The sequence below is a fragment of the Typopeltis vanoorti genome, chromosome 22 (genome assembly GCF_054136105.1).
Source record: "Typopeltis vanoorti isolate ZY-2024b chromosome 22, IOZ_Tvanoo_1.0, whole genome shotgun sequence".
NCBI lineage: Eukaryota > Metazoa > Arthropoda > Arachnida > Uropygi > Thelyphonidae > Typopeltis > Typopeltis vanoorti.
The window spans coordinates 83,054,011-83,071,554 of NC_143570.1; the positions used below are offsets into that span (position 1 = coordinate 83,054,011).

The following is a 17,544-nucleotide window of genomic DNA, read 5'->3' on the forward strand; positions in this document are numbered from 1 at the left end:
CAAACTAAAAAAAAGGTTATTTTTGATGGCCTCATAATGATGTTGCGCCTCTGGTCTCCAAAAGGATAAATGCGGCCCTGATATTTAAATAAATTGAAAGGCACTAACGTCAAAATTCTTGTTATAAGGCTATTTATTATCCGATTATTCGTAATGCATCTTAATTATTATACAAGACATATCTATCCATATCCAAACTCCTCCTATGTAGAGAATCTTGCTTCATCGCCATGATGAAGCATAGCGTCAGAGAGAATTAATATAAAATGGAATTAAATACAAACTAATTTGAAACGGTTCGTCTCTACTAGAGGGCGGAGGCATCGCTCTACTAAACAGATATATAAGAGCTTATCAGCAGTGTGTAAGTTGTGGAGGTGTGTGTTAGGTCATTTTTGTGTATCGCGGAACGTTTTCAAGAGAAAGCACTTCTTGTAACAGATATCATTCAGCTAGTAAATAACACATTTACAAGTGTCAGCATTTGACTTCTAACTTTATTATCCGTGTGATGGTGTGATAATCATATTCTGTGGATGCATTCACGTGCAAGCAATGCCAGATGTAACTGTTTTGTTGTGTTTGTGTGGTCTGAATGCTGTTAATTTTCAGCGAGAACCCATTATTTGTAATGAATCTCGGTAAGTAACAGGTCGTTTCTCTTAAGTTAACACCCTATAGAATACATCTAATGAATTATAAATGGAATAAATGCAAACACTATTCTGCGGAGTTTGTGTGCTCCGAAATGTAACAATGAAAAATACAACACGTGCAGGGATATAAAATTTAAATGTACATGGGTTACATCTCAATGAATCCTGATAGCATCTTATGATACAATTTTACTTTTATGATATAATACATTTTTTTTTTTTTTTTTTAAAGATGTTGGGTATATCGTAGATTGACTTAACAAAGAGGAATTCTTATAAACAAAACGATTTTCTTTTTTAACTCAGAGGATATAAACAAAGTAATTTTGGATATTTATATATATATTTTTTCATTTTTATATATGTTATTATTATTATCAACTCTCCTGAAGTCAGACTCGTCGAGGATATGTATATTTATTCGTAACGAAGTTACGGTTCTGTCTTAAGCATAAAAAGTGATGAATAAACTACAAATGCAGCTGTGCATAGCCGAGTTGAATTTTAAAAAAAATTGTACATAGAGCGGATAATGATCTTTTACTTCTCACTTCACACTAAGGAAAATCAGATCCAATACCTGGGTGAAATAATCTTTCAAGACATCACTGGCCTATCATTAGCCGCTTTGAGCATAAATCTAAAAACACCCCTCTGCTTAGAATGCATTTTAACTGAATATTCACATTTTTCAATTATTATTATAACAGTTACAAGTTGAACGTGGATTACACCTATTACTTGAACAGTTGTTCCTGATGTTTTGGCATTTGAGGAAAACTTATCTTTGTGACATTACAGTAGCAACTGTGTCAACTTATTAGTAAACAGTTTTCGCTACACAGTATTATTTCTAATCTTGAAATTCAATATATATATAACAAAGAATTTTTGCACTTGCAATAGAACAGAAAAAAATTTATCCAAATTTAATTATCTGTTATACTGTGTTATCTATCTTTTAATAGTTTCTATGTTATATATTGAGGCTGTAATTTTACTCCTCAGTTTAGTACTGGAATGGGAACCTTTGCTATTTCTCTGCTTGCAGCAGCATTTAAAAAAGAAAAGCACAATAAGTAAATAAACTAAATCACATTTTACATTATTAGTACTGAACAGCCAGTTAAATATTTGATTAGCCATTGTTGAAAACGAATGACAAGTTATGTTACTGGAGGATCACATCTGAAAAGTTTCTGTAATCACTAACTATCATGAAACAATCCATGCTGCTGTCTTAGACGGCTGACTATGTATTTTCCTGGAAATTAAAAGTATGATTGACTTAAATGCTTAAAGGCCCAAAGCTAAGTGTTAAAAATTTGAGTCACCCCCCCCCCCACCACCATTTGGATGAATTATGAAAGTTTCACGATTTCCATTTTTGTTACAGGGTTTAATATAAAATGCCATTTTAATATGGCAATGAATACAGCTCTCTCTTAAGTATACAAATTTTTGATAAAATTAAATGATCCACTTCATCAGTAGGTTAATGATAATTTCCATTAATAGTGTGGAAGTAAAGCAGTTGTTTACTTCTGTCTTCTCAATATCCTCCACTGTTTAGAGCACTGCCCTCCTCTTTAATTCTTTACTAATATAGTAACATTTTTTTAATTACGTATTTCACTAAACAGCTATGATGTTCCTATTCCTTTGATCATTTACATGATTTCATCACACTTCAGTAGTAAGCATTTCCATGTTGAAAAAAAAAAAAAAATGCATGATTAACATCAGTTGCAGTAGAACATTGTGCAGCATGTAATATTCAATGTGAACATCTTTTTCTGATAGTTCTTTTGGTGTTTCAGTTACTGGCTAACATACACTAAGTCAGTTGTGACTTCCCCCTTAAAATAGAATACGAAATATTGTTGGCATATTTCCAAATGAATTTTTTTTTACTTAAATTACGAACAAGTTCAGCAGGTCAAAGTTATGTGATAGTTAATTTTTAAGAATTACATTATCTGGACTATTCATCATTTGTTCAGTCTTAGATTTCTGTTGTTGGAATTTTTAATTTATAGTCTTAATTTCTTTAAAAGAAGTTTTCATCTTATCTTAGTTTTTTTTTCTTTTTTGCCAACTGGTTGGCACTATCATTAGCATGCATAAATACATACATCTCTGAGTTAGTTGAGACCTTTCTATAAAGACTTAAGTCCTTCCTGTTCAAGACTAGATCTCGCCCTTTGTCTTTCTCATGCAGGCAATGTATGACAAGCCTATCTAGTCACAATGATTTTTTATAACATGCTGTGTGTAAGCTTTAGTACTGTTTTAATATATAAACCTGTAATTTTGATATAAATCTCTGGATATTCTGTGATAGATTTCTTTGAGACTTGAAAGTGATGTTTCCCTATGTCAAGTTACTAGCATGAAGATAGGTATCTCAACTAGGCTTGCTTTTTTTTTTTTTAGTAGATAGTGGAAACTACAGTTTGAGAGTCACCTCCTCCCCTCCTTATCCTTCAATTTCTCTTAATAGCATTAGAGGGAAGGAGTAAGAAGTAAGAGAGAATAGAGAAAAAAAAAAAGAGTAGACCAGCCTACAGATAATATACCAAATGTATATTGTAGGAAGCAAAATAGTCTAGCCTGGATATCTCAGGTTTGCCATACCTATACTTACCAATGTGAGCCCCTGAATAAAATAATAGAACAGATATACTTTCAACTATCTTGGATGTGAAATATCATATGAAGGAGAAAAAGACATAAAATAAAAAGTTCAAAAATATACAGATTATAGACTTGATAAATAGAACACTCAATCCAGATATAATACAAAGAGAAACACGCTTTAGCAGTGCCTACGTTATTATATGGCAGTGAAGAATAGGCGAAGGATAAAAGACACATTATTAGACAAAAAAAGTAATTATATTTTGAAAGAAATGAAAATAAAATCAATAAAAGAAAAACTAAGCAATTACAAACAAAATTGGATAGTACATATAAACCAAATGGCCAACACCTCATATCCTAAACAATTAATAAAATATAAAACAATTGGAAAGAGAAGGCCAGGTAGACCTCAAAAGGGGATATTGCATGGATAATGAGAGACTGGAACAGACCAATATGGTCTATATCCATAATTAGCGTTATGATGATTCGGTAATAACTCGCTTTCTCGAATAAAAATGTCCCTCGCTCCTTCCACTCTCTGGGTGGGAGTGAGTAACAAAAACTAAAATCATTCTTTGTTTAACTGAGTAATCATTTAGTTACTTTGATGTCACATTAATATTATTTCCAGATCTCTATTGGAATCTAGTTACCACAATTCTAGTTACCACATATGTTACTTATTAAAAACATTTGGCATTAGTACTCAACCCACTCTGGCAGTACATCACTAAATTCACTACTCTACATGCAAAAAAATTACTTCACTTCTTCACTCACGTGACTTTCATATAGTATTCAGTGATGACAATGACCTCTTATTCTCCCACCACCTGTTATTCTATGTAGGATTTCCTCATATCTATATCTGATAGGCTCTTCTCATTGATTTTCATGTTTCACATCATAACATCTCTTCTTCAGTCTGTCGGGCTCTGACATTGAAGGAATGTCAGAGTAAGTTCCTTCAGTTTTTCTTTAAAAGAATAAGACATAAGTTTATCTAAAATTGATTATAGACCCATGGTTCAACAACAAAAATTTATCCAAAAAACAAAGTAATTTAAATAGGATCCAAAGAAGAATTTGCCTCCTTTAATGGTTTAACACTTTAAGGACATCTTTGGATAATAATTCCACTCTCCAACCAATTGGCTGTGGTTTGACATCCCACTGCAGGCATGGATGTCTGTGAATGTCTTAAGTGATGGATGAACTTCACCGGGTTTGAGACCATCCCTATCTTTATTGGAAGCCTATACTAGCTTGAAAAAAAGTTTGTTTGGTATCTAGAGCAAGATTACCTAACCTTTAATCTGCTTTAATTATGCTGGATAAATTTACCACTTTTCATAGATGGGATTCACTTAAAAAAAAGATACCTTTTAAAGTACATTTGTCACATCTTGCACCTAAATTGCTTGCCTTGAATTTACCACAGGCCAGTAGTACATCTCTGAATCTCCTAGTTTTAAGACCTCATGCTTAGCTACATTATACTGGCATCGCCACTGTTACTGTATTGTAATATTTGTATAAATACGGTGTATAAGATATATAATTTATATTAAATGTTTGGTAATTAAATGTGAAATGCATTTATCATTATTATTCGACACCTCCAGGGAGTCGAGGACTCATCGAGGGAGGGCACCTACTCTACAACTCTCAACCTTATCCACCTGTCATCCACCAACCACATCATCTACACCAATGCCATCTACTGTCCACCACCACTTTTTTTTTTTTTTTTTTTTTTTTTTTTTTTTTTTTTTTACAGACAATCACAAACATCCATGCCCACGGCAGGATTCGAACCTGCAGCCTTTTAGCTGGAGAGTGGATATGTTAACCACTCGGCCAACCAGGCCATTTATGAATGCACTAAAAAAAAATAACTACCAAAAATGCTTTAGTTCTCCAATTAAATGAATTTTTTGGTTACTCCTCCCAATGAGAGATTGTAAACTTATGGTACATTAGTAATAGTGGTGTTCTAAGGATTGTTGTTATTATTATATTACCCCCAAGACCTCATGGAGTCAAAGACTCATCTGGGAGGTCCTTTTATCACATACACATCTCATCATACCGTGTCTTAAACACACTCAAACTCCTTGCAGACACCACAATCTCAGGCATGGCATTCCAATCATTCACAACTCTGCACGAAAAAAACCTGCCTCTCACACCCTCTTTATACAGTTTCCAGCGATGACCCCTGGTTCTCCCCTGATCTCCCACTATTTTCTGTAGAACTACTCCAACATTGATCCTATAACAACCCCTTACCAATTTGAAGGTCTCTATCATGTCTCCCCTCTTCTTCCTGTCCACGAGACTCTGCAAATTACATCTTCTCAATCTTTCCTCATACTCAACATTCCAAAAGTCAGAAACTACCTTAGTCAGTCGCCTTTGGACCCTCTTCAACATCTCTTAATCCTGAAAACCAGGTGACCAAATCTGGGCATAATAGTCCATGTGTGGCCTAATCAAAGCCTTATACAACGGAACAAGAATCTCCCTACTTCTACATGTCAGTGTCCTCCGCATTATTCCCAGAAGCCTTTGTGTTGTCTTCACAATTTTGGCTATGTGTCCCCTAAATTTTAGATCCTTATCCACTATCACCCCCAGATCTCTTATTTCCTCCACCTCCAACAATATATTTTCACCAAGCATAAATTTTGGATCCCATCTTTGTTTTCCAAATTTTATACATTTTGCAACAGTGAACTCTCATCCCCATTTCCATGCCCAATCACTCAATTTATTCAAGTTTTCTTGTAAGGTCACTACATCTTCACTAATATTCATGGCTCGTCCCAACTTTGCATCATCTGCAAACAACTGAATATCTCCATCCAAATCTTCACCAATATCATTAATATACAAGTTAAACAGTAATGACCCTAAAACAGACCCCTGAGGCATTCCACTAGTGACTTTCCTTGATATTACTCCCCCATACACAACTCGTTGATACCTATCAGATAGCCAGTCTTCAATCCAATGCACTAATCTAATATCCAACCCCATCTGCTCTAGTTTGACTTAACTTATGAGGTACTCTATCAAAAGCCTTTGTGAAATCCAAGTATATTACTGTGTCGTTCTCCAAGGAAGCAGTCACTTTCTTATAATAAGTAGATTACTAAAACATGATCTCCCTTTAGCAAATCCATTATTTTTAAATAATTTTTTTTTTAAATATATTTTTACATAATCTGGCAACCCTAGTCTACAAGACAAAATGTGGAACATTTATCAAGCTCTTCAGGCCTTCAATAAACAGGGTAATGGTTTCAACATTGGATGATGAAATTAATTTCTTACCTAATATTATCATTCAGGTGGGAGATGAATTTATATCTATGCCTTGGAGAACAAGTACATTAAGTACCTGATGGCCTAAGCTGACAAATATTATAATGCCAGAATTGTTCTCTTAGGTTGTTATACTGCATCTTAAAAGGTATACTTTTGAGTGAGAAGAATTACATTTACATTGCAGATTATGCAGTTTGCCTGAGATATGAATATTTTATCGCTAAAGAACTAGTTTATTTTTATGACAATCCAACAATGGTTTATAATCTACAGCATAAGAACACTGTGGACAGGTTGAAAGTTGGATAATCTGCCAGCCCTGATCTAGAAATCAAGCATGGTACTTTTTTTAGTTGCTAAACACACTTGCAAACATTCATGCCACAGTGAGATTTGAACCAGATCTTATAAGTTTAGAGCAGAGTTGCTATCCATTTGTCAAACAAAGTCAGGTCAACATTTCTTTAGATTGATTGGATTAGTTTAAATTGCAAATGAAGTAACTAAGGGTAAAAGCCAAAGCATAATTTGCTTATGTAGTAGTTAATTGACTATATTCAGGAATAATAAAATTTCTTCATTTATTTTATGGTCCAACTTAGTATACTCAGCTGTTTTCCTGAGAAATTTCATTTCTGCAGAAAAACTTTCCTTATTTATGGTCCATGTTTCACTTCCATATAATAATAAAATTAGTTTAGACAGTACGTTTATATATATTCTGGTGTTTTTTGTACCAGGAGTGGCTTTAATATATTATTTATTATGCCATTTACTTTAAGAGAAGTTGATATTTTAATGTGTCTTTTTCATCTTCATATGCTAAGTCATGTCCCAGATTTTTTTAAAGTATCTACTTGTAATATTTTATTTTTTTATGCATGAATATCTAGTATCCATACATAAAATATCTGGTATAATGCCAAACCTTTTCTAATGAGGAATATAACAAGAAATTTTGCTCTGTTATTAACTCAGTTCTTGATGAAGGATTCTGAGTGCAAAGCACTAAAATAGCCATGTTTTTGTAACATATCAAATACTGACACACACACTCTCTCTCTCTCATATATGCTGTTAAATGATATTTAATAATTTTTATGTCTCAGCATCTCCATGGAGACACTCATTGCAGGAAACTGACTAAGCATTATTGACACAATACGTATTATACCTCTCTTCTAGAACAAAAAAAAAAAAAAATTGGCTTAGCACCCATGCTAACTACACTCTTATAAATTTACATAGGTGATCCTTGTTCTTTCTCTTCATGCCAAGTACTGAAAAGAAGTTAGTGCAAATCTTATAAAAATCTCTTTAATATCTTTTTCCTTTTATCAGTAGTTTTTGAAGTCATCGACCATTATGTTCTCTCAGGGAGCATTTCATAGATTTGTCCCAATCTTGGTCACTCACCTCTGGATCCTCTCCACCATTTCATCCCAGTGAAATCCAGTAACCAGATGTGACCTTATTAAAGTCTTATAAAGGTAATTAACCTTATTATCCCCTGCTGTTATTGTATTCTTCAACAACCACTCATTTGTTTTTGGACACTTTTCCAATATGTCCTCTAAAACTTCAACTCCCTGTCCATGTCATCCCCAAATCCCTATTTTTCAATTTTCTGGTTCTCCCCCCCCCCACACAGCTTGTAATCTTTTCATCCCAAAGTGACCTTGCACTGGGTCGCATTAAACTGGCAGCCATTTATATCCACATTGCCACTATTTAAGTCATTATTGTGCAGATCTCTACATCTTCATGTTTATTGCTCTTCTTACCATTACATCATCAGCAAACAACTGCATATTTCTCCTCAAACCATTTCTTATATCATTAATATATAAATTAAACAGCACTAGACCAAGTACTGACCCTTGGTCAGTACATTACTAATCGCCTTCCTTTCCTCCAGACTCAGCCTCTCATACACTGCTCTATGATATCTGTCAGCCAGCTTTGTATTCATCCCCATTGCTCCAATTTATGCAACATTTTTTCTTTCAAGTGGAATCCTATCAAATGCCATTTCTTATATCATTAATATATAAATTAAACAGCACTAGACTAAGTACTGACCCTTGGTCAGTACATTACTAATCGCCTTCCTTTCCTCCAGACTCAGCCTCTCATACACTGCTCTGTGATATCTGTCAGCCAGCTTTGTATTCATCCCCATTGCTCCAATTTATGCAACATTTTTTCTTTCAAGTGGAATCCTATCAAATGCACTTGTAAAGTCCAGCACATGATCAGTGAGTAGCCATTTCCTTTATCCAACGCAGCTGTCACTATTGTGAAAAGCAAGCAAATTACTTTGGCAAGACCTACCCTAAACAAAACTACGAATTCTGTATTTTACTAATTTCTCCAATACTTTAAACATTACTTGTTTGCTAAGACAAATGTGATGTTACATTTTCATAATCAACTAATTCAAAGGTTTTTCATTTATTATCTGTATGGACCTCTGCTTCCAAGTATTCTTGCATTTAAGTCCCACTTATGTTACAACTACTATTAAATAATGAGTGGGAGATTTAAAATTACGGTGATATTGCAGTGCATCACTTGCTTAGGACTGCAACTTTCACAAATGCAGTTAATTTATATGGGATACAAGAATATGTTTGCACTCTTAAAGGTTGGTCTTAAGTGGCATATTGTGTATTTTACTGATGTATTCCATGTTTAAATTTCTGTAGCTGTTATGCATGTTGAAGTTTTCTATTCTAGACTCTTTGACATGAATGTTACTGGTATGATATTTTCTTTATAGATATTATTTTAATAGGGATATGAGACCATCACAGAAGAACTTAAAAAAAAATTTTTTTTTTTTTAAAAAAACAAACAAAAAATGCTCTTTATTAAAAGAAATAGGCACATCCAATTGTAGTTGTACATAAAGTTATTTGCATAGCACTAAAATGCAGTGCTGTTTTATTATTTCTTCCACAATATAACCCCTTTTATCTATTCATGTGTATTCAGACAAGACTACATATCTCTTCTCACTTTTAAAAAAAAAATTTTTTTTCCCTTTTGTTCAGGTAGCATTATGGAAGTTATCACAAGGCCCTGCCAGTCTCCCCCCCCCACGTCTTCCAACAAAAAGTATGCTCTCTCTCTCTCACACACACACACACATCCACAGGTCACTGTGGAAGTGTGTGTGTGTTTTGACCAGATTACTCAGTGAGTTTTGACCAAATTGGAGTATAGCTGCTTCTTGCATTTTGAAGACCAATTATAATTTATGCCTAACTGAACCAAAATGGAGAGTACAGATCTAAAGAAAGATTAAAAAAAGAAAAAGAGCCAGACAGCTGCTATTCGCATTGCTCAAACAATTTTGTGACAATTTATTCATCTATTTTATCTCTGTCATTTTAAAAAAAGATATATATAATGTAATAAAATAATGTGTGTTTGTGTGTGTACTTAGGAGTGAGCCAAGTACTTAGGAAGCATTAAGTTACTTGCCAGCTATATAGTTGACTTAGTTGTGTATAAGGGTCCCAATAGAATTGAGCAGTAACATAATAAACAAAAAATAATGCTAATTACTTAAAGTAATTTAACTATGTTAGCTACTTCTTCAATATGTACACCTTTTTCTCTAAGATTTTTTTTTAAAAATATAATAGTCACTAGTTCACAGCAGTTTAGAAAAACTGTTATAATACTCGGTCATAGGAAATCCCCTGTAGTAGACAGATCAATGAAAAATTAATTCACCTTGGAGAATAACTATTAGACATTCATTATTGCACAGGCATCTATATGGAGTCCAAGGACTCATCATGGTAGATCCAGACTATCCATACAACATCTATCGTACCTCTCCTCAAATCTACTAACAAAGCATTCACTGCTGACTCTGATATCCCATTCCATTCATTAATCACTCTTAAGTGAAAAATCTCATTCTCACACACTTGCTAACCCACACACTAGTACCTATCCAGGGATGATTTCTTTTCCTATTCCCTCTAGGTAAGTGACTAGATTATGGAATTTGTTTTAAGTAACTTAAAAATGTTTCTATCTTATCCCCTCTTTTTTAATTATCAACCAATTTTTGCAACTCTTCCCTGTATTTTCTCTCTCACTCACTCACACACACACACACACACACACACACACACACACACACACACATCCCCAAGAAATTCAAGTGACAGACCTCAGCACAATAATCCAGATGTAGTCATATCAAGGCTTTACAAATAGGAATGATAACTTACTTATATCTGTTTGTTAGTGTGTTCTTCAGTAATTGAGTATTTAGATGATATGCAGGAACAGATGTAAAGAGTGAATCTGGATGGTTTTAAAGTGACCATGTGATTTCAAACAAGGATGGTTCTGGTATATTTAATTTAAAGAGCTCCTCAAAGCACACTGACTTTTTAAGGAGTTAATTTTTAGATTAATAAGTACTTAACAGCAGAGATTGACTGATTATTCATAACCCTTCTTGCCACACAACAAAAATTTACTCACCAAGGATCACCCCCCATCTGTTTAATGATAAGGAACAAATTCCATTTTACCACTTCACATCTAACTGAACAGGTACTGACAAGGGAAGTGAATCTGAATGTTTGCATATATTTCTATAGTGACCAGAAAGCCATTAGCATAACTAGGTAGATTTTTGTCTTGGAAAAATATTAATCATGTGCTTCCCCAGGCCAGTTACCAAACATGTGCTACTATTGCTTGCCACCTGCTTACTCTCAGAAATTCATGTATGGTCACACACTGAATCAGTGAAGTGAATACATTGGCTGAATTAATAAGCATATTAAAAAGCTCATAAAATGCAATAATTTACAAATGTGCTTCTTTCTTACTATGTTTTTATATAAATTGTGCATCCAGGCTCTGTTGTATATGGAGACATTCACCTCACTACAGTATTCCAGGAAGTAAATGAAACCAATCAATGGCCACCTGGTAAATAGTAACAATATTAGTGCTGCTAATGGGATTTGGCTAAGAATAGCAGTAATACTGAATGACATAATAGCTAGAATGTGTGACAAGAGAGAACTGGAATACGTGGATGCTTGGAGTGCGTTTGAGGACAGAGAGGAATTGTATGCAAGAGACTACTTACATTTGAATGAGGAAGGACGTAGGCATCTGGAGAGATTGCTGTTCTGAAAAAATGAGTGTGTCCCAGGGAGGATGGTAGCAAGGGTGGCCTCCTGTGGGAATGGGTACTTGGGAGAAGGGGGACGACATCAGGTAACACTGAGCCCAGTGGAGTCTAGAGGGGATAATGCTAGGTATAGAAACAGCGGCATTTATATGCTATATACTAATGCCAGGAGTATCTGGAATAAGGGAGAGGAATTGATGGTGCAGATAGCATCAGCCTGGCCAAAAATTATTGGGATCACTGAGACGTGGTTGACAGAAGAGCATATAATAACAGGAATAGAAGTCGCTGGGTACAGCATTTTTCAGCAGGATAGGAAGGGAAACGTGGTGGTTGAGTACTGCTTATGATAAGTGACGACCTATGTCCTCTAAGAGTGGAGACTTTGGAAGGCAGTGACAGTAATGATTTTGAAAGCATATGGTGTGAGGTAGAGGTGGGCAAGACAGGATATTTAGTGGGGTGTTGCTACAGACCCAGGAGTACAGAGGGTGGGGACCAGGAAATGTTTAGACAGGAGTTTGGCAAGTGCAAGAAGAATGATTGTTATGGGAGATTTTAACTACAGTAGTATAAACTGGAGGAGAGCAAGATGCATGTAGCAATAAGGGAATGGAATTTCTAGAATTCTTGAGGGACAAATGTCTTAGGCAACATGTAATAGAGGGAACAAGAGATTCAAGAGTTTTGGATTTGGTTATAGCATCAGAAGAGTTGATAATAACTGAGATGACATCTCTCCCACCAGTTGGAGAGAGTGCCCATATGATTTTGATTTGGAAAATTAATAGACATGCAGGAGTGTCAAAGAGATGGGAACGTATGTGGAATTATAAGGCAATCGATTATAATAGTCTAAGATGTCAACTTGTGGAAGTTTCATGGAGGGAGAAATTGGAAGGCCGGGATTTCATTAGTGCATGGGAAAGTATGAAAGCATATTTGTTAGCAGCAATGGTAAGTTGTATACCACGAGTGAACAAGAGGACACAATTTGGAGTAAAGTGGATGACAAATGATATTAAACAGGAATTGCATGTGAAAAAGAGGCTGTGTAAGAGATATAAGGAGACAGGTGAAGAGAAGATGCATGAAGAGTATAAGACACAGGCCAGAAGAGTGATTAGTGTGGTAAGGAAGACGAAACTGGAATATGAGAGGAGATTAGACCTAAGATCTAAAGAAAATCTTAGGGAATTCTTTAGATATGTGGCCAGTAGGAAGAGAAATGACTGTAGAAGAATGATATTGTGGAATAAAAATGGGAATAGAGTGACTGATGCAGAGGACATAGTAGAATTGTTCAATGAACACTGAGTATTTCATCCTGGAGGAGCCAGTTTTAATGCTAGAGGAATAGAGCAGGTTCGAGGTTTAGAGGTACAGGAGGAGAGTGTGTTTCAAATACTGAGTACTCTGAATGTTAAAGCTGTGGGACTGGATGGTATTTCACCAAGAGTTTTGAGAGAGTGTGCTAGGGAACTGACAGTGCCTTTGACCTGGCTTTTCAATGAAAGTCTGGCTGGGAAGGATTATTAGTAATAGTGCAGATGCAGCAGCCCTGCAAGAGGATTTGAATAAGCTAGATAGATGGGCAAATGTATGGGGTTTTGGTTTAATGCAGCAAAATGTAAGGTCTTGAGGTTTGGGAATCATCAAAGGGACACTGCATACTCTGTGGGAGGAGTTATACTGGAGGAAATAGGGAAGACAAGAGATCTGAAGTTGATGATGGATAGAAACCTGAAATTTAGGGGACATATTGCAAAGGTGGTGAAGGTAACACAGAGGATTGCTGCAATAATGAGAAGGACACTGACCTGCAGAGATAAAACAGTTATCATTCCATTGTATAAGACCCTGATCAGACCACACTTGGACTATTGTTCTGAAATTTGGTCCCCAGGATTTGAAGGGGATAAATTAACTGTGGAAAGGGTACAAAGGCAGATAACAAAGATGGTTTCAGGACTGTACAATGATAGTTATGAGGATCTGCTGAGGGAATGTGGACTGCAGAGTTTGGTGGATAGAAGGAGGAGAGGTGATATGATTGAGACTTTTAAACTGTTGAGAGGTGGTTACAGGATTGACACTGGGGAGTTCTTTCGCTTGGTTGAACAGCGGGAAGGAGTGATGACAAGAGGCCATCCCTGGAAGTTATGAAAGGAAACTGTGAGCAAGAGGGTGAGGAGTGGTTTCTTTGCATGGAGCGTGGTTGAACTATGGAATGCATTGCCTGATGGAGTGGTGAGAGCGAGAATGGTCAAGGAGTGGTATGATAGACTTAGTGTTTCTTAGGGGGGGGGGACCTCCCATTGATGAGTCTTGATAGACTTTGTGTTTCTTAGGAAGGATCTTCCACGATGAGTCTTTTGACTCCATGGAGGCCTTAATAATAATAATAGCAAGAATGATTAAGCATTCTGTTATGGTTTTATGTAATTATGTAATTATTATTTTATGTAATAGCAAGAATGATTAAGCATTCTGTTATGGTTTTATGCAAATTATGTAATTTTTTTGTAATTATGGAAACCAGCCCTTTGTTTTGCAACACAGATAATTAGTTACTGCCACGTTGTAGAAAACAACCAGAAGAACTTCATAAGTGTACTATTGTAACAACTGAAAAGTTTCCTGTATTTAAAATAATAATTTCCCAGCTCTCCTATAGCAAGATTTTTGCTGGGTTAGAAAGTAATTATATTTTGACAAGAAATCATATTTTTGTTCTTCACGGAATCATGTAATTATCAAAGTTTGCATGTGCAGTAACATAGCAATTATGCTACTTGACTAATGAGGCAATTGATTTTGCATTATATTGTCCCATCATCCCAAGATGTATATACTTTGTTTTGGACATGTGTATTGTCTTATTATAGGAATAGGGATTACTGTTCAATTAGTTTCAACCATTATTAAAGTCTTCTTGCATACTCAATGAGATAGTGCTCATTACATAGCAGTTTTACTATATAAGGGATTCATAACCTGAGATTCATCTTCTCTGGTTATCCCTGTCTTTTACAACTAATTCTCTTCATCTATCCCAACAGGTTATTCCCTTTTCTGTTTATATAACTCTGTTTATATAACTAAGTTAGTTTAAAGCCTTCCCATTTTTCCTTCCAGGATCCATGTCAAAGCTAACATTATTTCTCCTCTGTCTATTCTCTGTATCTATACAATCCATTTCCATCTCTCTATCGCTAATACTTTTTTCGCTCTGTTTATATAACTCATTTGTTATACATTGTTGCCAAAATATTTTTAGTATTTTGTGCAAATGCATTGTTGCCATTTGGCTTCCTCTTTCTTTGTCAATTTTCATGTTTCTGATACTGTAATAATATGGTATTTACAACAATTCCATTTAAGATCTTTGTATAGATTTTATTATAGTATTCGAATGATTTCTATATACTATTCTGGGGACTTTTTTTTTTTTTTTTTTGCTAATCATGTTTAAGTTCAACTTTTCAGTTGTCTTATATGATGTGTCTAATTTTTCTTGTATATCAGTATTTTGGTGATATTAAAGCTTTCATCTGCATAATTATATTTTCCAGCATGATGTAATTCCATTTTATTCCTTTCTTTATACTTTAAGTCTTTTTTTTTCTTGAACCAGTCAGTGATTATGTTGAATCAATCCCAGTAGTCCTTATCTCAAACCATTTTGATGTTTGCTGTGCAATAACACAACTCATTTTCTTAAACAAAATGTATTATTATTATCACATCTCTATCAGGAATTTTATAGCTTCTGATAATTATCCATAACAAAACTTGAAAGACTTAAGTGTTTAACACTTAAGTGTTTAACAAACTATACATGACAATTTAACACTTAAGTGTTAAATTGTCATGTATAGTTTGGCTCAGTGTAAATTTGATGTTTGCAAAATAGGCTACAGTTGATTCACATAAATGGAAAATTTCCCTAAGTTAAAACTTATAAGTACTTAAAAGAGATCACAAAGTTTACTTTCAAAGACACTTAAAACTAACTGAAACCTAGCTGTCACAGGAATGAATGGTACAACTGTTAAAACTTGTGCAAAAGATGCACAGTGATCAAGTAATTTTATCATCATCAGACCTCCATGGAATCAGGACCTATCACCAAATATCCCACTGGTCACACACATGGTTCATTACACTGTACATTAAATACATTCCCCATCTCCTTACTCATGACACTCTTGGGCAATGCATTCTAATCACTCACCACTTTCCATGCAAAAACACATACTCCTCATCCTCTTGCTCACACACTTACTATACAGCTTCCAGCAGTGACCTCTTGTTCTCTCCCATCTTTCACCATTCTATGTAAAATCTTGCACATTTGATTAATAACCAATTGGCAGCTTGTCTCAGTCATATCCCTTCCCCTCCTTGTATCAACTAGACTCTGCGAAATTGCATTTTCTCAATCTATCGTCATATTCAACAATTCCAGATACTAGAAACCACCTTAATCAATCAACTCTGTGCCCTTTTTAATGTCTTCATCCTTTTGAAAACCAAGTGATCAAATCTATGCAAAGTAATCCATGTTCAGCTTGATGAAAACCTTACAAAATGAAACTTCTACATGTCAGTGTCCTTCACTACATTGCCATAATCTGCTGTGCTGACTTCACAATTTTAGCAATATGTCCCTGAAGTTGTAGGTCCTTGTCTGCAATGATTCCCAGATAATCTCCTCCACTTCCTCTAAGATATTACCACCAACTATATATCTCTGTATCCTGTCTTTTTCTTCAACCTAACACTTTGCAACACTGAACTGATAATCCCACTCCCTTGCCCATTCAGCCATTGCATTCCAGTTCTCTTACAAAGCCACAATGTCTGCACTACTCCTCATAGTCCTCAGCTTTGCATCATCTTAAAAACAACTTTATACCACTATTCAGATCCCCAAAACAGACCCTTGAGGAACACCACTAGTGACTTTTCTGAGATATTGTTTCTCCATACTGGTGTCGAGGCTAGCTGGTGAAAGGACGTACTGTCGGAGAGCTCCTGAAAGATTTGTGATTTTTGTTGATTTATTAATATTTTGTTAGATTTAATTGTGTAATTTTAGTATATTATGGTAGTTTTATTAGTGCAGTTAGTGTACTAAAGTGTTTTATAACATAATCTATGTCGGGAAGTTGCCGCTAGAGGATTCGTAGTGTGTAGTGTTCGTGAAAGCTCCTGATGAGATAAGGGTTATTTTCAGTTATCGTTGATAAATTTACGTTAATATTGCATGGTTTTGTTTGCCTTGCCTTGTTAGTGCGTCTGTTTGTGTGTTTTTGGTGTTTATAATTTGATAAAATACGTTACTAGTATGGCTCCAGTACGAAGGAAATGGAGAGCCAGTAATGATGGTCCGCCATCTTCTTTCAAGAACGGTAATGTAAAGGAGATGATTCAGTGTACTATCTACGAAATGTATGCTTTGTGGAGTGCGGTCAGAGTGTGCTTAGATGATAATAAAGGAGTGAATGTGTGTAGAAAATGTAGGGAGAATGAGGAATTGAAGTGTATTTCGGATCGTGAGTGTGATATTTTTGTCAAACTTCAGAATGAAGAAAATAGGGATATGACAAGAAACGGCGAGGTTGTACCAGAGAATTGTGAGAGTGCGAATGTAGAAAGTGTGAATGATGGTATTAATGGTTTTATAGAGAATAAAAAAGATGAGATAGATGCAGTGAGTGAGATCGC

General features: G+C 35.1%; 1 protein-coding gene across 1 annotated transcript in view; it reads left to right on the forward strand.

Moving 5' to 3' along the window:
- The first annotated feature begins 382 nt into the window (after positions 1 to 382).
- The window catches only part of LOC150094522 (glycoprotein-N-acetylgalactosamine 3-beta-galactosyltransferase 1-like), a 146,071-nt gene continuing 128,909 nt past the window's right edge, over positions 383 to 17,544 (forward strand). The window contains exon 1 of the mRNA XM_090411903.1: positions 383 to 641. Coding sequence (XP_090268029.1) covers positions 596 to 641 — 46 coding nt within the window. The 5' untranslated portion in view covers positions 383 to 595. The remainder of the gene's footprint in view (positions 642 to 17,544) is intronic.